The sequence below is a fragment of the Alternaria atra genome (assembly GCF_907166805.1).
Source record: "Alternaria atra isolate CS162 genome assembly, contig: 37, whole genome shotgun sequence".
NCBI lineage: Eukaryota > Fungi > Ascomycota > Dothideomycetes > Pleosporales > Pleosporaceae > Alternaria > Alternaria atra.
In genome coordinates this window covers 256461-277938 of record NW_025091336.1, presented here as the reverse complement: position 1 = coordinate 277938, position 21478 = coordinate 256461, and the positions used below count along the sequence as shown (strand labels likewise).

The 21478-nt window shown below is 52.0% G+C and overlaps 8 protein-coding genes across 8 annotated transcripts; 5 read left to right on the top strand and 3 right to left on the bottom strand.

The window, feature by feature from the left end:
- Positions 1 to 648: 648 nt before the first annotated feature.
- Positions 649 to 2639, top strand: ALTATR162_LOCUS11819 (uncharacterized protein; the record flags this gene model as incomplete). The annotated part of the gene is made up of 4 exons (XM_043319461.1): positions 649 to 724; positions 777 to 836; positions 884 to 1379; positions 1427 to 2639. 4 exons carry the CDS (start codon positions 649 to 651, stop codon positions 2637 to 2639), a joined length of 1845 nt encoding a protein of 614 aa, XP_043175396.1.
- A 636-nt stretch (positions 2640 to 3275) lies between these two features.
- On the top strand, positions 3276 to 4339 carry ALTATR162_LOCUS11818 (uncharacterized protein; the record flags this gene model as incomplete). Its single annotated transcript, XM_043319460.1, has 3 exons — positions 3276 to 3404; positions 3477 to 3659; positions 3728 to 4339. The coding sequence occupies 3 exons, from the start codon at positions 3276 to 3278 to the stop codon at positions 4337 to 4339; spliced, it is 924 nt and encodes a 307-aa protein (XP_043175395.1).
- Positions 4340 to 4909: 570 nt separating this feature from the next.
- On the bottom strand, positions 4910 to 5473 carry ALTATR162_LOCUS11817 (uncharacterized protein; the record flags this gene model as incomplete). The annotated part of the gene is made up of 2 exons (XM_043319459.1): positions 4910 to 5257; positions 5312 to 5473. The coding sequence occupies 2 exons, from the start codon at positions 5471 to 5473 to the stop codon at positions 4910 to 4912; spliced, it is 510 nt and encodes a 169-aa protein (XP_043175394.1).
- Positions 5474 to 6730: 1257 nt separating this feature from the next.
- ALTATR162_LOCUS11816 (uncharacterized protein) lies at positions 6731 to 8442 on the top strand (the record flags this gene model as incomplete). The annotated part of the gene is made up of 4 exons (XM_043319458.1): positions 6731 to 6839; positions 6896 to 7275; positions 7333 to 7460; positions 7509 to 8442. The coding sequence occupies 4 exons, from the start codon at positions 6731 to 6733 to the stop codon at positions 8440 to 8442; spliced, it is 1551 nt and encodes a 516-aa protein (XP_043175393.1).
- A 338-nt stretch (positions 8443 to 8780) lies between these two features.
- Positions 8781 to 10602, bottom strand: ALTATR162_LOCUS11815 (uncharacterized protein; the record flags this gene model as incomplete). Its single annotated transcript, XM_043319457.1, has 2 exons — positions 8781 to 10142; positions 10459 to 10602. The coding sequence occupies 2 exons, from the start codon at positions 10600 to 10602 to the stop codon at positions 8781 to 8783; spliced, it is 1506 nt and encodes a 501-aa protein (XP_043175392.1).
- Positions 10603 to 10918: 316 nt separating this feature from the next.
- On the top strand, positions 10919 to 11658 carry ALTATR162_LOCUS11814 (uncharacterized protein; the record flags this gene model as incomplete). Its single annotated transcript, XM_043319456.1, has 7 exons — positions 10919 to 10969; positions 11022 to 11042; positions 11111 to 11117; positions 11173 to 11253; positions 11303 to 11345; positions 11397 to 11555; positions 11607 to 11658. The coding sequence occupies 7 exons, from the start codon at positions 10919 to 10921 to the stop codon at positions 11656 to 11658; spliced, it is 414 nt and encodes a 137-aa protein (XP_043175391.1).
- An 87-nt stretch (positions 11659 to 11745) lies between these two features.
- ALTATR162_LOCUS11813 (uncharacterized protein) lies at positions 11746 to 13179 on the bottom strand (the record flags this gene model as incomplete). Its single annotated transcript, XM_043319455.1, has 1 exon — positions 11746 to 13179. One exon carries the CDS (start codon positions 13177 to 13179, stop codon positions 11746 to 11748), a length of 1434 nt encoding a protein of 477 aa, XP_043175390.1.
- Positions 13180 to 15803: 2624 nt separating this feature from the next.
- ALTATR162_LOCUS11812 (uncharacterized protein) lies at positions 15804 to 21180 on the top strand (the record flags this gene model as incomplete). Its single annotated transcript, XM_043319454.1, has 3 exons — positions 15804 to 15868; positions 15981 to 20338; positions 20390 to 21180. The coding sequence occupies 3 exons, from the start codon at positions 15804 to 15806 to the stop codon at positions 21178 to 21180; spliced, it is 5214 nt and encodes a 1737-aa protein (XP_043175389.1).
- Positions 21181 to 21478: the final 298 nt, after the last annotated feature.

The following is a 21478-nucleotide window of genomic DNA, read 5'->3' as shown; positions in this document are numbered from 1 at the left end:
GATGTCAGGGTACCCAGAGACCAGGTCGAGCATTACCGAAAGTGGGAAGGTGCGACTAGGGATGTGCAGGTGCGAAAAAAGGGTGCACAGAATCGACTGCGAACGTGCCTGGTGATGCCTGATACAAGGACGCTATGTCTTCTATGCAGTTGACATGACTCGCTGTTGTCCTGAAGTTGAGAGAAAAGGCTGCTCTAGGCGGCGTAGAAATGTGAAGGTGCAGGACCAGGGCTGGGGTTGAGGCTGCGCGAAGTTGCCTCTACCGTCGCGTATGGTGGGGCAAATTGGATAGCAAACCACGACGACGTGAGCCCATGTTATTGACTGTTAGACGTAGGGCACTTGATGCTGGAATAAATACACATGCGCCTCCCCTTGGTGCCTGAGAGTGAGAGTTCTTGCGCTTGGCAAGGCTTGATTGGAGCCCTGGGCGATTGCGCTTAGTGCGGGAATGGATGCGGCGCTGGAGGTGTGTAGGCGGGGTGTCATGCATGTACCGATCGTAGGCGCGAAACAGTCCCATACTCTATGCTCCTCCCGCGTTTTCTAGGGCGCTCCCACGCGACAGCTGCAGCATATGTAGCCAAAAAGACGCCTTCATTCCCTGTCAGACCCTTTCACGCCTCAGCTGCCCTGCGTGCTATCGACATGGCCAAAGTAGACACGACCCAGCGACTTGCGGACCTCCGCAAGCTCATGAAGGAGCGCAATGTCGACATCTATAGTAGGTGTGCTCACGACAAGACATGTGAAGACATGCAGCTGACACGTGCTAGTGGTTCCTTCCGAGGACAGCCACCAGAGCGAGTACATTGCCCCATGTGACGCACGACGAGGTCAGGCCCCCGCTACCTATCGCATCGCACCCGTTGACACCACCTAGCATACATCAGTGGCTTTACCGGCTCTGCTGGATATGCTGTCATCACGCACGAGAAAGCCGCCCTCTCCACCGACGGACGCTATTTCAACCAGGCCGAGAAGCAGCTCGATAGCAATTGGGAGCTGCTGAAGCAAGGCATACAGGATGTACCGACCATCCAGGAGTGGACCGCAGACCAGGCTGAAGGAGGCAAGGTTGTCGGTGTAGACCCCAGCGTGGTTACTGCAGCGGATGCCCGCAAACTCGCTGAGAAGATTAAGAAGAGGGGCGGCGAGTACAAAGCTATCGACGAGAACCTAGTAGATTTGGTATGGGGAGCGCAGAGGCCAGCTCGACCGAGCGAGAAGGTCATTGTTCAGCCTGAGAAGTACTCCGGCAAGAGCTTCGAGGACAAAATCGAGGATCTGCGCAAGGAGCTAGAGAAGAAGAAGAGCCTGGGCTTCGTCGTATCTATGCTTGACGAAGTCGCCTGGCTCTTCAACCTCCGCGGCAGCGAGTATGGACTATGCCCCCACATGAGACTACACCACTGACAACACGCAGCATTCCATACAATCCCGTATTCTTCTCCTACGCCGTTGTCACGTCCACCGCAGCCACTCTTTATGTCGACGAAAGCAAGCTACCCGAAGATGTCAAGAAGCACCTGGGCGACAAGGTCACGATCCGACCATACGAGGATATCTTTGGAGATGTTACAGCACTGAGCAAGGAGTTGTTCGAAGCGAGCGGCAAGGCGGACGCACAGAAGAAGTTCCTGACTTCAAACCGAGCATCGTGGGCTCTCAACAAGGCTCTTGGTGGTGACGAAAAGGTCGAAGAAACACGCAGCCCGGTTGGAGATGCGAAGGCGGTCAAGAACGAAGTCGAACTAGAAGGCATGCGGCAATGTCACATTCGTGATGGTGCTGCATTGAGCGAGTACTTCGCTTGGCTGGAGGACCAACTTCTCAATAAGAAAGCCACGCTCGATGAAGTTGACGGTGCCGATAAGCTGGAGGAGATTCGCAAGAAGCATGACATGTTCATGGGTCTTTCTTTTGATACGATTTCCTCGACCGGTCCGAACGCAGCTGTTATCCACTACAAGCCGGAGAAGGGCGAGTGCGCCGTCATCGACCCCAAAGCTATATACCTATGCGACTCTGGAGCGCAATACCGGGACGGCACCACCGACACCACCCGGACCCTGCACTTCACAGAGCCTACTGAGATGGAACGTAAAGCATACACGCTTGTGCTCAAGGGCAACATGGCTCTTGAACGCGTCAAGTTCCCCAAAGGTACAACCGGCTTCGCGTTGGATGCGTTGGCTCGTCAGTTCCTATGGGCGGAGGGCCTTGACTATCGTCACGGCACCGGACATGGTGTAGGATCCTTCCTTAACGTACACGAAGGCCCGATCGGCATCGGCACCAGGGTCCAGTACTCCGAAGTCTCGTTGACCGTAGGGAATGTGGTTTCTGACGAGCCTGGATACTATGAGGACGGCAAATTCGGTATCCGCATCGAGAACATGGTCATGGTCCAAGAAGTCGAGACGAAGCACAAGTTCGGTGACAAGCCATATCTGGGTTTCGAGCACGTAACAATGACTCCACACTGCAGAAACCTTGTCGATATGAGCCTGCTTACAGAAGACGAGAAGAGATTCATCAACGAATACCACAAGGAGGTCTACGACAAGACGAGCAAGTTCTTCGAAAATGACTCTTTGACATTGGAGTGGTTGAAGCGCGAGACAGCGCCATACTAGAGGATTAGGGTGCCAGCATCAAGGCAGTCTTCGGTATTGGCACGGCATTGGCATACTTACAGCGTTAGTAGTGTATACAGCAACATGCATGGAACCTGGCGTTTCCAGCGTCTCGCAGGGTTCTCTCAGGGTCCAGGATGATCCATTGCCCCACTCGGCCCGAAATAACATCAGATGACGGCTCAACTTGTACCTATCTCAGCAACGGCCACTGCAGACCCAAATGAAACCATACAAATCGTCTGACTAAGCGACGGCAATTCACGGCCCTGGTTCACACTTTCCCGATGGCTGATTGGCGTATAGGCATCGCATGTGTCAAAGGGCGCGCAGCGGGGTCTAGATGTTGTCGCGCCGCCGCGGAACATGGCGGGGCAACCTCCGAGCTGCGAAGGCGGGATGGAGGGACCTTACAGAGGCAAAAAAATATTGCGATGCCGCGGGTACATGTACAGGTAATACATCGCGTTTGACTTTGACTCACGATCTTACCTCATTTTCTCTCACTTAGACTTTAATACCTCATCGTCTGTGACAACACTCTACTCTACTACACTACTAATTGACTTGACCTCACTTCCTCCCGTCACCAATCACTATTGGAGGAATTTCACTCACAGCACACTACACATCACAATGGCAACTGAACTCCCCACCACGAACGGCCACAGCGCACAGGATGGCGAGAACAACTTTGCCGTCAAGGCCGGTCTGGCACGCATGTTGAAGGGCGGAGTCATCATGGACGTTGTTAACGCTGAGCAAGTAGGTCTCTCTAATGCTAACATGTAGCAATTCGAGTAGTAAGGTCAATTGCTAACCAATGTCCTCTCACAGGCACGGATAGCAGAAGAAGCCGGTGCTTCAGCCGTCATGGCCCTCGAGCGCGTCCCCGCAGACATTCGATCCCAGGGTGGCGTAGCACGTATGAGCGACCCCAAGATGATCAAGGAGATCATGGACACAGTCACAATCCCCGTCATGGCCAAGGCGCGAATTGGCCATTTCGTCGAATGCCAGGTACGTCTTGACCGATTTGCGAACCCCCTCTCTCTCTTTCGACACTTGCTAATTCCAAATCTTCACAGATCCTCGAAGCCCTAGGCGTAGACTACATCGACGAGTCCGAAGTCCTCACCCCCGCCGACGCTATCCACCACGTCGCCAAGCACCCCTTCCGCATCCCCTTCGTCTGCGGCTGCCGAGGTCTCGGTGAAGCCCTCCGCCGCATTTCAGAAGGCGCAGCCATGATCCGCACAAAAGGCGAGGCCGGAACCGGCGACGTCATCGAAGCCGTCCGCCACATGCGTACCGTAAACAGCGAGATTGCCCGCGCAAAGAGCATGTCAGAGGAGGAACTCCGTGTCTACGCCAAGGAGCTCCAGGTCGACTATGCGCTGCTCAAGGAGACAGCCAAGTTGGGCCGTCTGCCTGTTGTCAACTTTGCGGCTGGTGGTGTTGCGACGCCTGCTGATGCCGCGTTGATGATGCAGTTGGGTTGTGATGGTGTGTTTGTTGGCAGCGGCATCTTCAAGTCTGGAGATGCGGCCAAGAGGGCCAAGGCTATTGTGCAGGCTGTTACGCATTACAAGGACCCCAAGGTGCTGATGGAGGTTAGCATGGATCTGGGTGAGGCTATGGTTGGTATCAACTGTGGTACTATGGGTGAGGAGGAGAAGCTTGCTAAGAGGGGGTGGTAGAGATACATCCAAAAGTACGATGGATATGTGATTTCTATTTGGCGTTTAGGACATATAGCTCAGCGTGGGTTATGAAAATGTATAGAAGAAGAAGCTCAACGCGAAATGACGATCAGTTCAACATGCCATTTGCTTCAGATACAGTTGTGTCACAACCAATCGCTGTGGAGCAGCAAGTGCCTAACATTGCTGAAATGCGGCACCAAGTTTCGCAAGGTCGAAAATCACGTCATTTGTGGAGCCGAGGTAGAATGTGCGGAGTTGTGATAGCTAGGAACGAAGTAACGTATTTCATGTTTTGATTGCGTTACCTGCAATAGGGTGCAAACGGACGTATCATTTGCAACGTACAGTAAGCCACCGTGATGTTCGTAACCTGCTAGCGCCCATTGGTTCTACACCCAGGGCAGTTCCAGCATCATGCGCTTGGAAAAATATCACACCCATGAACTCCGCTGCGCCGGAGACAGAATCCTTCAACATATGCACCGGCCCGTGTTTATCCGCGGTCCGTGAACCTATGCGATATAGACATACAGAGATAGGTCAAGCAGAAGAAGGCGCACGCTTTTAACGGTCCTCAGCCCACTCGTTCTCACGGCGGATCTGCTCCTCCTCCTCAGGAGTGAAGTCGTTCTGGATGTTGAAGGTCTTGCGGATCTCGTCGGGAGACTTGCCCTTGATCATGTTTGCGACAGTCTTGCATCCGACGTCAAGAAGAGCCTTGATGTCCAGGTAGTTGGCAGCAAGGATGATCTCGAAGAGCATCTCCTGGTCGACCTGCATGAACTTCTGGTCCCACTCGTCGATGTCGGTAGACTTCTTGCGCGAGTCGGAGTCGTCATCCTGGGTGGCGGGAGGGTCGTTCTTGTGGTGGCCGCACCATTCGACGACCTTCTTCATGACTGCCTCGTTGACCTGCGACCTGTTAGTGACTGTTCTCGGAAGGGGTCTGAGAAGGTGAGTACACACGTTAGGGATCGGAATAGATTCCTCGGATTCACCACCGAGGTCCTCAAGCAGGTTCTTGATGAGAATAGAGCGCTCAGCGACAGGGCGCTCGACCTTCATCTCGACACCATCCGAGGTGGTGATGCTGATGAGCTTGACTCCGTCGGCAGTAGTAGTAGCCATTGCGGTAGCTAGTGTATGTGGTATTGAGGGTGGTTGTAGAAGTGGGGTAAGCTGTTGATGGAGTCGAGCGGATGGGCTAGACCGGCAGTTTCGATTGAAGATAGAAGGTGTGTAGTGGAGAAGGAATCTGGAGGCTCGGGAAGTGAGCGATTATATATGCGCAGGCGTTGTGCTTTCACGTTTGCGCGCTGGTGAATGAGGAAAGGCAACCACGGGCGAGCAGCTCCGCTGCACCAACAATGAGGCTAAGCTCAGGCCGCCGAGCACAACCGATTGGGAAGGCGCAAGGCTGCAATCGACAAAGAGACCTTTTTGTCACGCCTGAGCCGCGGTTTGTTTGCAGTTCTATGCAGATTCCTTAGACATAGGCGCATTGCTACCAGGTGAAGCATGAAACGTATTGTGAATTTGCGCTGTCGTTTGTGGACCAGCAGATTGGACCATGTTTGCGCAACAGGAACAACACTATGGGGGACCCCCGCGCGCGAATGGCATGTAGGATGACTCCATGCCGCACTTGGGCCGGCAGAAGTTACCAGAAAGTAAAACGGAATTCGAGTCACTAAAGATGATGCCTTGAGCTAGTATGTTTTGTACGGGATGTCTGTCATTAATTTCGATATACGTTGGCTGTGCTGTGACATCTGTCTACTAACTATGCAGGGAACTTAGGCTTGCGTTGCAGTCAATGCCAGTATGCCAGTATGCCAGTATGCCAGTGAAGACAGTTGCATCATGACTTGACAGAGTACCTGGGACATGGTGACATTGCTCACATCAGTATGGTAATGACAGATATGCTTGTAGATATTCGAGATGCAGTTACACGTATCCTTGGACAAGTACCCAGGAACCGCACCCATTGGTGTTCTGCCACGTGACCTTTCAGCCCGCATGACGGATCCGGATCCGCAGCGGCAGCCTAGACACGCCCAGCATGGGCGAGTCCGAGATATCATCGGTTGCTGCCACATCGCATCTGATCAGGCCGCATGATAAACGGCCGATATATCAACCATGCTTTTCCTCCAAAATGTAGTTCGCAGATCATCGCCGTGCACGAGTCGCGAAACTCTACCCACCATTCACTATTGATAACCGGCCCCCCTATCCGCGTGCAACTGTTGTTTGACGTCGGCCAGCACTAAAACATTCGCTGGCCTCACTTTGTGCAAACAATCACACAACAACAAATACAGATATGCGCCTGCGCCACCCCGCCAAACACCCAAACGGCGTACCCCAACTTTCACCATCATGTGGCGGAGAGTCTACTTCTTCCTAATCCTCGTGCGCACCTACTTTGCCCTGTCGCCGAGCTACTTGCACCCAGACGAGAACTTCCAGGGCCCTGAGGTCATTGCCGGTATGTCGCGACACTATCTGGCTATCTTGCCAACACCGTGACTGACTTGTCTGTAGGGCGCGTCTTCTCATATCCCGTCCACGAAACCTGGGAATTCACCTCCGAGAACCCCATTCGCAGCACATTCCCGCTATGGCTCGCATACGGCTGGCCCATGTACATCTTGCGCTGGCTATGGGAGGGCTTCGGATATGACGTCTCGCCGTCGGTCGTCTACTGGACACTACGTGTACTCATGCTGTCGCTGAGTGTCGTCATGGAGGACTGGGCCATCCACGAGCTGGTCGCTTCGCCGCGTGCTCGTCGCGTTGCTGTCATGCTCGTCGCATCTTCCTATGTAACCTGGACATTCCAGACACATACCTTCTCCAACAGCCTCGAGACGCTGCTGGTGCTCTGGAGTCTAGTGTTGATACAGAGGATAACGGACGACAAGGTACGTCTGCTTCGGTCCGCTTGCCGATCTAGGATATGCGGCTAACGCAAGGTGCAGAAGCGCTCCGGCATCCTGGCCTCATCCATCCTCGGCTTCATGGTCGTCGTGGGCATCTTTAATCGCATCACCTTTCCAGCATTCTTGCTTCTTCCTGCGACGACTTTGCTCCCTCACTTCCAGCGCAAGTAAGTCAAGTTTGTTGTCGTCTTCTAGACTTTCACTGACATCAGTAGGCCATTCTCTTTGGTCTTCCTTGCTACATTCGCTCTCTTCACGGCTTTCCTTGCTATCTGCGTAGACACGGCGTTTTATACCCCTGGCGAGTTTACCTTCTCAAAAGTCTTGAACAGCGCCGTCGTCACACCCTTCAATAATTTCCGCTACAACTCCGATTCTGCGAACCTTGCCCAGCATGGCATACATCCACGATATCAGCATTTCCTGGTTAATCTCCCTCAACTGCTCGGACCGGCGACGCCATTTTTGTTCTTCTTGCGCAGGGCGCATATTTCCATGATTCTAGTCTCAGCCATTTCTGGCGTTGCCCTTCTGAGCATCTTTCCACACCAAGAAGCTCGATTTCTACTACCCGCCGTACCACTGATACTATCCTCGATACGTATACCTACTCCGCGCATTGGGAAAAGCTGGATCATCACCTGGGTTGTCTTTAACGTCGCTTTCGGTATCTTAATGGGCGTGTACCACCAAGGTGGCATTGTACCGGTTCAAATGAACATTGCCAAAACGAACGAGACAGTCTCTCATGCGTTCTGGTGGAAGACTTACAGTCCTCCAACCTGGCTACTAAACGGCAAGAACGAGGAACTACAGACCGTAGATCTGATGGGCTGTCCAGCGGAAGAGATGATTGAGAAAGTCAAAGAAGCACTACCACCCTGTCGGACGCGGAAACCACCAAAGGTTGATCGTGGCGCTGTTTACGTAGTAGCACCACGATCAGCACATGCTCTAATACCGTATCAGAGCCCAAATACATCAACAGAAGTCTCATTACAGGAAGTTTGGAGCTATCGAAAGCATCTGAACCTTGATGACATGGACTTTGCCGACGACGGCGTCTGGAATACCATTAGTCGCGTTGTCGGCGATCGGGGACTGGTAGTCTGGCGAGCTACGCGCAATTGCTGGTCTACAACTGAATAAGCTATAGTTCTCCACGAGAGGATTACATGTCAGAAGCAATCTTGCCAGTTTGATATGTTGGAGTAACGGTACAAAATGGAAGGAATTTGACAGCGCAAGCTAAACATTCGATTTGTTTTCGTTTTCGTTTTCGCTTCTTCTGCATATATACCCGACACACCTTTTACGTAGCTTCTCTTAATGTAGGATCAAATAAACAGTTTAATATCAGACGAATAAAACGTCTTCCAACCGTAACATATGCAGATCACATAGTAAGTTCTTGACAGTTGTTGATACATACGCTACACCAAGGTCCTTCGCAGCCTATCCACGCACACATTCAACCCGCTCTTCCGTTACAACGCACCACCCAACACCCTAACAGCCCACATAGCCATCCTGACATTCATCCCCACCTTCCTCTCCGGCTTCTCAAACTCCTTTTCATCTACCTTCTTGGCATGTTCTCCCAACCACTTAACCTCCTCACCCAACCTCCTCCTCAACCCAGGATCCGACGTCGCAATAACAACATTAGCTTCTAGGTCCAGTTCATAAGAGCGTTTCGTATAGTTGCTACTCCCAATAACCGTCAAGCTAGGATCTTCCTTGTCCGCCTCGGAAGAAGGAGAAGAGGAAGAAGAAGGGAAAGTAACCCACAACCCCTTGGCATGATAAGTCCACCCGCCCTCCTGTCCCACCATACCTTTCTTCCACTCTTTCAAGACAATACTCTCGGCTAGACCTTCATGTTTTACTTTTCGGAGGAACGACTTGGCGAGGTGCGTGTACGCATCTGGTAACATACCGCTTACGCCTTTTGACCCGTAGAAACCATTGGCGTGAGGGTGCGCGGTTAGCACGGTGCCAGAGGAGGGGCGGGTGGAAAGGAGGAGCCGTCGAAACGAGGGCGTCATGTTGAAGTAGCCGGCGGTGAAGGTCCAGGAAGAATTCTGGAGGGGAGGCGTTGTGAGGCGTGTTAAGATTTTCGTCAAGGCGGGGAGTTCGGTCGAGGATGGAAGGAGAGGAACGAGGGAGAGGATGGGGTAAATTGTCGTTTTTGATGAGGATGTGGTTGACGAGGGGAGGGCAGCAGGGGAGTTTAATGGGACGAGGAGGTGGGCGAGATGTTTCTCTGCGGCAGATTTGTAGTTTGAGGGTGAGTCCAAGGGTGAGGGTGCGGCATTGTTTGTTGGCCAGGACATGGTGTAGCCTCCACTTCCTTCTTGAGTACTAGGCTGGATGTCGAAACTCAACTTTGCCACGCCATCATGTATTCTTTTGAAGTAGTCCGTCAACTCCTTTGATCGAAATAGATGATACCGGTCCTGTCGATTCGTAAAGTAATCTTCACTCAGATTGGCCCCAGACATGATTATCTCGTCATCTACACCATATAACTTCATATGCTGCAGACCCCAGCCTTCGTTGATGCGTTTAGGGATGTACTTCTTTCGAAGACCGGTTAGATTAGGCGTGTGGTACATGCGCACTTCTACACGGTCTGGTCCGAATTCTGAGATAAGAGGTGTCATGAGAGATGCGGTTGAAGGGTTTGGCGTTTCTCTGGTTCCGCGGAGAGCGTCGGTCAGGAAAGAGACCTTGAGGCCAGGGTTGCGTTGGAGAGCGTCCCGGATTGTGGATATTAGTTCGTGTTCGGTTTTGCCGATGTAGAGGGTTGATAGATAGATGCGGTGTTCAGCTTTAGAGATTTTTTCCTGGAGCACGTTAGTGTGACGTACGTATCACTGTGGTGAGCTTTCTCACGGTATCTCTCGATATTTAGGCCTCCATTGAGGTTGGTTCGTTTATACCGCCTCTTCGGGTAGAGTATATTGGGAATAGAACATATGTTTGAAAGCAAATCGTGGGATATTTGATGCATCAGGACGAACAATATGATGGCGCTCTTTCAAAGCATAGAGACGAGGAATGTAATGAATCATTTGTGAGAATGAAGCGATGCGATAGAACAAGAGAATAATTCATGTGTTAAGAGCAGGGGAAGGGATACAGCAATGAAGGCTGACCTACCTTCAATGTTTGATAGAACTCAGCAGGCGTCTGAATAATCTCGATCTGCTCTGGCTGGATCTCAAATCGCGGCGCAATCTTATCCAGATCCGTTGTTATCGTCGCAAGCATAGACGCCTGACTTTGAGGCACGGGCGACGCCATCTCAGCATTCGAAGTCGAATATCTCCTCGTTGTTCTGAATGTCCGAGTCGGTATGCGGAAACTTCTCCTCCCCGCAATCTTCGGGGCTTGGGCACGTAATAAGCTTCGCATTATCATGTTGGACTTTTGATATGACGCTGGATGCTGGCATGTGCTTCGACTCCTGAAGTTTCGATGCACTTTGGGGTTGGGCGACAAGGATAACTTCTAAGCTAGTGTGTTTGCGGCAAGGCGTATGAGCGGTGCTTGGCATCGTCAATCGCGAAGCAGCAACATCCGACGAGCATCACGAACGCTGAATTACCCAAACGCCGCCATGTCGACACTCATGAGAACGCTGCGCAACCTGCGCCGAGTCGGTCTTAAGGTCGGTCTAAACCATTGTAGTAATTGACGGCGCAATGCTAACACAACCGCAGGAATATGCCCACCAAATGGCGGTACGCTTGCATCCCCGCGCCCTCACACTGAAACGCAGATAGACTGATCGAGTTGCCCGCACGTGTAGAACATCGGTACGCTCGGATACGAACAATGAGCCTAAAGATCGGAGGGGCTAATGCGGTATAGGTGACACCAAAGCTGGAACCTTGATCGGCCAGGACAAGTACGGCAACAAGTTCTTTGAGAACTTGGAGGAGGAGCTTCCCCGTAAGGCTCTGGAATCCCAGGAACGAAGGCATATATCTGACTGTTATAGTCCGAACCCGCTGGGTTGACTACAAGGACAAGGAGTTCGATCCGTACGTTACATTACGCCTTGAGGGAGCGCAGCAAAGCTGACGTTGTGACAGTTCTCAGATCGAACCCGGATGGCACGCCTGGATGTCATACATGGTCGACAAGTCACCAGCCACAGACAAGCTTCTACAGCGCGAGATCCGCGTCTGGGAGCCAAAGGAGCACAGGCCGACCCTCACATGGAGCCGTTCAGGATACAAGCCTTACAACACGTACGCTTTGGAGAATTTAATCTAGAGAGATGGTGTGCTAACAACGGACAGCGTGAAGCCCAAGTACTCTCCATGGACACCCGTCGCCAAGGCCCGACAGTAGACTATCCGTTTCCTATATCAAGCATTGTATATACCAAGAGAAGAAATGGATGTTTCATATGCTGTCAACCCGTCCTAATTTTCTCATTCAGAACCCCTCTACCAACATCGGCAGCACTACTTCCTTGTTGAATTGCCACAACGCACTGCTATCCTGCGTCCTAAACGCCGCTCCACTCCAATACGTGCTCCTCAAACCCTGTAACGCATTCATTTTTTCATACAGCCCAGCCTGTATATCCTCGGATGCAGCTTGCACGTAGAATGGCACATGTGACGTGTAGACGACAAACTCCGGTTCCGTAACTTTGAATTTGTCAGGGTTTGCGCTCTGCAGTCTCTTGATACCAGCAACGATTTCCCCTTTGACAAAGTCATCAGAGAGAGGATACGTAGAGTTTGACACTTTAGAACGGTAGTAGATTGCTTTGACACCAGGGATAGCGGTTGGTTGCATAAGATAGATACCTGGAATTGGAGGCAAATTGTAAGGCGTGTCTGGCGCGTAGTTGTATATGAACAAATCTTCCGGTAGCCCCGTACTCTTGACCAGAGCGGCGTAGTACCCAGCATTGATCAGTTTACCGAAGACGTCGCGTTCTTGCTTTTGTAGATCGAAGGGAGCGAGGATATCCAATTTTGGAGGAATGGTAATGAGGAGTTTCTTTGCGCAAATCAATTTCACGCCGTCGGGTGTCTCCACAACGAGTTCAACGCCACTCTCTTTCCGTACCGAATGTACGACCTCGGAAGACAGCAACAAGCTGTCAGCGTCGAGGAGCTCAGCTTGCGCTTTCCCGTACAGCTCGCTGTTGTTGCGTCGAGCTGTGGAGACGAGACTGTTGGCAGCGAGTTGCGCTACTAGACCTAATGCATTGACACGCGCATTCTCGACTACGGGTGCGCTGAGAATATCGCCGATACCTTGGTTCGTACTGAACATGGTCTGTACGGTAGCTTCGATACCGTATTTGATGACGAAGTCCCCAAACGGCATGGTTAGGTCTTCTGGGATGGGGTCCGGTAGGAACATGCCGCTATTCAGCTCTGGATACTGGGCTAGGAAGGCGGCGTATCTCTCAAGTCCAGCGCCTAGTGCTTCGGGGGAAGGGGCGCTAATGTTGACTTCGAGACCGGTGCTGAGGTCGTAGTTTGCACGGTTTGTGGCGAATTCTGGGATGGCTAGGGGTATGTCGAAGCGGGCGAAGTAGTCGAGGACGGTGCTTTCGTTGTGGTAAATTAGGACGCCGTAGTCTTGGGCTACACCGGTTGCTGGGTCGGTGTAGGTTTCTGTGTGGCCTCCCAGGCGACCCTTGATTTCAACGACGATAAGGCTTTTGCCAGTGTCTTTGAGGCTTATGGCGGCATGAGTGCCGGAGGAACCGCCGCCTATGATTGCTACATCGCGGGTGATGATGTTGTTGGGGTGGAAGGATGAGTGTTGATATTTGGAGGGGATTGAGAAGGCAGATGGGATGAAAAGAGAGGCTAGGAGACCTGCTGAGGGGATTGAAGAATGCATTGTTGGGGAGTGCAGCAGCTTCTTTCCTAGACACCTATATTACCGAGGATTACTCAGGGCTTATATACAATCCTTGATGGTACGACAGCATTCCAAAGTAAGAAGTCTCGGGTTTGCTGTGAAGGTGCAGATGCATAGCCACGCCTCTTGGGATTCATCCTAACGCCCGTGGCATTGCATCTAGCCTTCCTTCCCGTGCCAAAGCATACAAGTTCTGAGTCCAATAGAACAGCCTAATGCTAGTGCCCCAGAGCCTCGAAAGCATGCAATCCAACACCCTTACATAGAGGCGTGAAGCCGAACAACGACTCGGCATCGAGAATCCTACATGTGTTTGCACGTCTTACTAGTAAGCGTCCTCCAGTTTACCATGCTCGATGGAGTCAGATGGTTCCCGACAGGCGGGGAAATGCCTGCGGCGTAGCATGTGGCGTCCGCTGACGTTTACTTGGCAATGTCAGATGGTCTGTAAGGACACACATTTACCATCTCCGGCGATTCGAGACATGGCTTAAAAGAACAGACTGACTGAAGGACTTGATTGGTCTATGTATTGAAGTATGAAGACGCTCAAAGGCAAATGAAGCGTTCAGGTGGCTGCTCCAGTGTCAATATGGCTAAGGAGAGGGACTCAGAGACAATGATGGTATTGCATGCGCGGCGCAGCGGTTGTGAAGGAGCATGATAATGCTTCGCATAGGTGAGGTGAATGTAAGGGGCGCGTAGTGTGCTATGTGTATGCGGCAGACGGTCTTGACGGCATTCCTACGGCTTGTCGACATAAGGCTGTAGGGTACTAAAGGATTGAACTCACTCTCTGCAGCTCTAGATTCGTGTGTCGAAGGAAGCACTAGGAAGATGGATAGGCGCGAAGCACCCATTCGCTGCTGTCGGTGTGAGACTGATACCACTATATTGATTCTCATGCGATAGATCAAATTTCCTAAGATTGCCATCTCTTTATGCAGGGACTATTCCATGTAGATGCCAATACCATCATCGGACTACGTCGCGTTCTGCGATGCGTGCTGGCATGCTAATTTGGAGAACGAAAATTTGTCACGAAGTCTTCTCACCGTGTGCGAATTAGGTGTAAGTACTCCTGCTGGGCGATCAAGAGCAAAAGCTTGTAGCGGTGGCGCCACTATGAAATTGCGCCACGTATATGGATGCGTCGAAGACGTCTCCAGTATGATCGTAGTGAACAAAACGGCATCAAACCGCCTTCACATGTCGCAGGACTCGAGAGCAGCACGTCGTTCAACGCTGTGTTCTCTGGCCAAGACGTTGGGCGTGCCTGGGGAACCGGTAGATCCTCAGATGGCGCCAGCAGATATCTTAGGGCGACGTGTGTGCGAGGGCCTCACCGACTTGTAGGATGCGCCTAACAAAGGGCCTATTGGCAATGTAAGCAGCGTTACAGGTCGCATGCACGGCAGATGTGGATTGGTAAGCTGTGGGGAAGCTAACACCTGGTTCCACTACCCATGACCCGCGGAGCTGGTTGCAGCCATGATAGTACTTCGTACCCCGGACTTTCCTGAGTCCGGAAGCCGCGATTGAGCTGTCGTCGTTATAGGAAGGTCAAATACGATTCTTCCATGCCGCAGACGACACACCGATAGAGTTCGGTGATGCTTATCGAATTCTAGGGCGGACGCGAGACCCCTTGGCATGGGGCCTCAGCAGCAGGCACGAGTGACCATGGCTTACCTGGTAGTAAAGAGAAGCATCAGACCAGACGTTGCGCGAAGTCAGACGCAGTTAGCAGCGTGCACAAGAGCTAGTTGCACTGGCGACATAAACGATGTCTCAACATGGATAGCGGGAGATTCACAGCTAGTCCAGTCTGCGCCCTTTGACTAGCCCTTTCGCCCTTCAGGACGTGGACTCACTATGATACATTATGATACATTAAGGTATTATGACTGTTGCAAACTTGAATGAGGCGGTCAACACACTGTTGTGACTGTGTAGTGTGAAGCTGCAGGGTTGCAGTGCGCAAAAAGGCGTGAAATGAATGCATGGCTTGCTCTGTGACACATGCGCAGCGGATGCGTCTTCGTGCACAACCATGTCACCTTGAGTCAAGCGGAGGCGAACCCTGTCAGACTATATGTCGTGACGATCTAGCTCTCTCTTCAAGACTACCCTTCATTCCACGCAGCAGCCACAGTGACGTTTCGATAGAGTAGTTTGCGACTGCTAGAAGTGTGGTTCGTTGCACCCGTCATTACCGGCCGTTATCTGATCAACGTCCATCTTATCAGATCCAACCTGCCTCGGTTGCACATCGGCTCAAATATCTAATTACATCATCCGTCGATTCGCGCACGCGCGTGAACGTCAGTGCGGATCTGGAAAGGCTCTTGCAGCAACTAGAAGCGCAAACCGAAGAAGCAGCATCTTTCTTCGCAAACCACCATACCCTGGACGCACCTGCCTGCAAATCCCTGTCGACGTTTGTTTACTTCGGCGCAATCAAGAAGAAGGCGCGAATACACTCCCCGGCCCCTCTTCAGGTCCCAATGCGCCTCAACAGCCGTTAATAACTAGTGCGAGTGCTGGAGGGATTGAACACCACCACCGGTCACAACAGGTCTCGTACAACTGCGGCAGACAGCATGTTCGCCCACTGTAGAGGCCCGGTCTGGGGCAGAGACGACTTTTCGCGGTGTTTCGAGCAAGAGTAGGTGCTTCTTCTTGCCATGCGCCATGCTACGCGATGTCTCAGATACAACTGCAGCCATCCGATAGGCGACGCGCCACCACGAACGACCTTGAAAGCTAACACGTCACAGCTACCTTCAAACATTATTCCCGCTCATAGTATGCGGAGTATCCGTCGTTTACCTCCTGGTCCAACTCTACTTCGCCGCCACCGCGTCCAAATACTACCACGCCTACAGCGCCCTCGAAGACCCCGGCAATGTGTGGTCCTTCCGAAGTCCCCGCTACGATGGCGATGAAGCCTACAACGATGCTGAAGATGAATTGGAACGGAATGAAGACCTTGCACTTCATGCAGTCAACACCGTATCCACCATGGCCGTAGACAAACCTCGCGGAGAACTCACGGTCGTTGTACTTGAAGAGCTGGCGGTGCTCGCACAGCTTGGACTTCATGTCGCTGTGCTGCTGACGAATGTATGGGGTAGGCACGGAAAGCTTGCAGCCATTGCAAATGTCGCTGTCTGGGCCTACATCGCCACACTGGCGTCGCTGCGCCTGCTTCTCTCTAGCACCAGCAGGTTCTCGTTTCCCCATTTGTGGTACCACACTGCTTTCATTTACGGCTTCCAATGGGTCTTCAGCGTCCTCTTATTCCGGTCGGCCGTCATCCACCCGCGATCGCCTCTACACCAGAAGCTCATGATTGGCGATTTCATCCTCGTCTCTCTATTGTTTCTCATCTCTCTATGCTCTAGAAAAGGCAACAAGGCAGTAGAACTCGAGTACGAGGGCGATATCGCGCCTGCTCGGGAACCTATCGCCAGTGTTTTCTCGCTTGCTACCTTCAGCTGGGTAGATTCAATTGTTTGGACAGGATACAAGAAGACATACGAGCTTACCGACGTCTGGAACTTGCCCTCCAAGGACAAGGCCGCAGCAGTCATCGCGAACTACCGTCAGGTCAAGAAAACCTCAGGCTTGGCCTACCACCTCCTGAAGCATTTCAAGCGTGGTTTACTCATCCAAGCTGGCTGGGCCGCTATTTCCGGCTTCCTTACTTTCGCGCCGACGCTGCTTCTGAAGGTTATTCTGGAATACGTTGAGAAACCCGACTTAACACCCGCCAACGCCGCATGGTTCTACGTCATCTTGCTTTTCGTCTCTGGCAGTCTGTCCGCACTTGCTGATGGTCAAGCGCTATGGCTCGGTCGAAAGATTTGTATTCGTCTACGCGCCGTCATCATTGGAGAGATTTATGCCAAAGCACTCAAGCGTCGAGCAGCTGCTACTACTGAGAAGGCATTGGGCGAGGAAAAGAAGAAGCAGGAGCAAGATGAGGAGCCCAAGGGACTGAAGCGCATGTTCACTTTCGGCAAGAACAAGAAGAAGGCAACTGGAGCCTCCAAAGAGGAAGATGCATCAAAACCGGTATCCGACGCTCAGGTTACAACCGGTGCTATCATCAATCTCATGGCCGTCGACGCTTTCAAGGTCAGCGAAATCTGCGCCTACCTCCACTTTCTCTGGGCGAACACTCCAGTCCAAGTTGTTGTGGCTGTCTTCTTACTCTATCGTATCCTGGGTTACAGCTCGATTGCTGGTATTGGTATGATGATATTCCTGCTTCCCATCAACATGTATGTTGCGCGACAGTTCTCCAAGATCCAGAAGCTTATTCTTGCCGCCACCGATGCTCGTATCCATACTACTAATGAGGTCCTTACCAATATCCGGATTATCAAGTTCTTTGCTTGGGAACAGCGATTCATCGGACTAGTCAACGAGAAACGGTACGTTGAGCTCAAGCATCTACGACGACGATACATCCTATGGGCGGTAGCAGCTACGATATGGTCGGGCTCGCCAGTATTAATCACGTTCTTGTCTTTCCTAGTGTACACGAACGTCGAACATAAGGCGCTCATTCCGTCTGTCGCATTCACTGCCCTGTCGCTTTTCCAAATCTTGAGGATCCCGCTGGACCAGCTCGCAGACATGGTTGCACACGTTCAAGAATCCAAAGTGTCAGTAGATCGTATTGAGGAGTACCTATCGGAGCCCGAGACCGACAAATACGCGCAGCTTATCACCCAGAAGAAGGATGAAGATGGTCAAGCCATTATTGGATTCAAGAATGGTACATTCAGCTGGGGCGGAACCGACATGGCGGACCAAGCTTCTGCAGATGCTTTCAAGCTCATGGATCTTAACTTGACCTTCCGCGTCGGCAAGCTCAATGTTGTTGTTGGGCCCACTGGTTCTGGAAAGACCTCATTGCTCATGGGACTGCTTGGTGAGATGACGAAGCTCAAGGGTAGCGTCTACTTGCCAGGTGGACTCAGCCGAGAAGATATGACTCCCGACCCTGACACAGGTCTCACGGACAGCATTGCTTACTGCGCTCAGCAAGCTTGGCTTGTGAACGGTACAGTCAAGGACAACATCGTATTTGCAAGCCACTTTGACCAGAAGCGCTATCAAGAAGTCATCGAGGCATGCTCCCTAAAGCGAGATCTCGAGATTCTCGATGGCGGTGACGAGACGATCGTAGGAGAAAAGGGTGTAACGCTATCCGGAGGCCAGAAACAACGTATCTCACTGGCTCGTGCGCTATACAGTAAAGCTCGTCATGTTCTTCTCGATGATGTCCTAAGCGCTGTCGATGCCCATACCGCTAAATGGATCTTCCACTACGCACTTCACGGACCGCTCATGGCCAACCGAACCTGTATCCTGGTCACACACAACGTCAGTCTCTGCCTGCCACATGCAGAGTTTGCCGTTGCACTCGAGAATGGCCGGGTGGTTGCACAAGGTACAGCAGACGAGGTCATCAACTCCGGAAAGCTCACAGAAGATCTCACCAAATCACGTCCTGCCTCGCGAGGAGCGTCCAAGCCTCCTTCTCAAGAGCCTTCAGATTCAGGCGAAGAGGCAAACGGCGATGCCAATCACGCCAACGGATCCGCTAATGTCACCGTGAACGGCAAGCCGGACGCTAAGAAGAAGCCAGCCAGCAACAGCCAGGATGAGAAGAAGGCCGAGGGCGGCGTCAAGCTCAACATTATCACTATGTATCTACGGGCTATGGGCCCATGGTACTACTGGCTTGGTGCTACCATTGCTTTTGTAGCTGCACAAATCTCCTCAGTGTCTACCAATCTCTGGATCCGGACATGGGCGAACGCATACGCAGAAAAAGGTTATGCTGTCATGAGTACCCATCATCAGACTCCGGTAACACATGCCCCAACATTGAGCGGTATGGGCACATGTATGAACAGCGGCACCTGTAGCTGGAACATTCCCTTCTTTGCAGCGCAACCGGAGCAGCAGACGTATGCCTACAACACCATGCAAACCACCTTCAGAGCCCCGAACCCAGACGTCAACTCTACGTACTTCCTGGGCGTCTATGCCGTTCTTGGACTCATCTTCATGTTCATCACTTTCTTACGAGAAGGTTTCCTTTTCGGGGGTTCTCTTGCCGCATCTAAACGCATACACGAACGACTCATCCAGAAGGTTACGCATGCCAAGTTCCGCTTCTTCGATCAGACCCCACTTGGTCAGCTCATGAACAGATTCTCAAAGGATATTGAGTCTGTCGATCAAGAGGTGGCTCCAGTCGCTATCGGTGTCGTCCATTGCTTCGCTTCCATCATCACCATTGTCATTCTTATCTCGATCATTACACCTGCTTTCCTGATCGCAGCGTTCTTTATTTCCATACTCTACTTCCTCATCGGTCGCTTCTACATCAACTCATCCCGCGACCTGAAGCGATTGGAGTCAGTACACCGAAGCCCGTTGTATCAGCAGTTTGGCGAAACACTATCTGGTATGACGACTATCAGAGCCTACGGTGACGAGCGCCGCTTCATCCGCGAAAACTTGAACAAGATCAACACCCAACATCGACCTTTCATCTATCTCTGGGCAGCTAACAGATGGCTCGCCTTCCGAGTGGACGTCGTCGGTGCTATGGTCGCCTTCTTCTCTGGCGCTTTTGTTGTGCTTAGCGTTGGACGTATTGATGCAGGTGCCGCTGGTCTCGCACTCACCTATGCTGTTACCTTTACTGAGAACGTCTTGTGGTTTGTTCGTCTCTACTCGGCCAATGAGCAGAACATGAACTCAGTCGAGCGTGTCAAGGAGTACCTCGATGTTGACCAGGAGGCTCCCTCCGTCATCTCAGCCAACCGTCCACCCTCTAACTGGCCAAGCAAAGGATCTGTAGAGTTCATCAACTACAGCACACGATACAGAACCGACTTCGACCTTGTTCTGAAGGACTTGACCTTCAAGATCCTCCCAGGAGAGAAGGTCGGTGTGGTAGGCAGGACAGGTGCCGGGAAAAGTTCAATGGCTCTTGCCTTGTTCCGAGCGTTGGAGGCCGAGAAGGGCAAGATCTTGATTGACGACATCGATGTTGGTACGATCGGCCTGCACGATTTGCGGGAGAACGTCGTCATGGTACCGCAAGGTAAGCGTATCTAGGTTCTATCAAGATTCGGCAAATGCTAACATTAAACAGATCCGACATTATTCACAGGCACTATCCGAAGCAACCTCGACCCCTTCTCCATCTTTACTGATGAAGAAATCTACACCGCGCTACGCGAAGTCAACCTCATTTCAACGCTATCACGTCCGGCGTCCGGCACTGTAACACCTACCGGAGCAGCCTCCCCACCTCGCGCTGTCCAAATCCCTATCCCTACGACAGGGGCCGTGACTGCGGATGTCAATGCCAGCTACTCAGCCGCTACCACCAACCCTGGATCCATTCTGGCAAACCGCGACTGGGAGCGTGGTGAGACGCAAGAAGACACCATCTTGGTGATGCCTGATGGGCGTCCCGCGGGCCAGGACGATGCTGCGGCGCAAGCTGCGATGGAGGCCGACAACAAGAATCCATTCAAGAACCTCAACTCGCCAGTATCAGAGTCCGGTTCCAACCTGTCGCAAGGTCAAAGACAACTTCTCTGTCTTGCGCGAGCACTGCTCAAGGCACCCAAGGTGCTGCTGATGGATGAAGCCACGGCTTCTATCGATTACGCCACCGACGCGAAGATTCAGGAAACTATCCGTCAGATCAAAAACACCACCATCACAATTGCTCATCGTCTTCAAACGATCATCGACTACGATAAGGTCCTTGTTCTTGACAAGGGTGAGGTCATCGAATATGGCCACCCATACGATCTCGTGCGAAAAGAAGGCGGTTCCTTCCGGTCCATGTGCGAAACAAGTGGAGAGCTAGAAACCTTGACTAGTACGGCGAAGACAGCGTACGAAGCGAAGCCTACAGCAGCCGTCGAATAGAGCTCCCTGCTTAGATTGTACGATCGCTCACTCATCTTCCTTGTACATAAGGCTCAGAGGAGGAACAGGGGGTTGAGAGAGAATGATGAAATTTAGAGGGGTTTTTGGAAGAGAAAAGTAAGCGATGGAGACGCGCTTTGCATGAGCGCGCAAGCATATTTCCTTTTTGTTTCATTATCTCGGCGTATGCCAGAGCTTATGGGTGGTTGCCTGCCCTTAGTGTATTCATAGTTATGTCTAATCGGCTTCCTTTGGGACGCATAATTGACACGTCGACGTACTACAGATCTGTAAGACG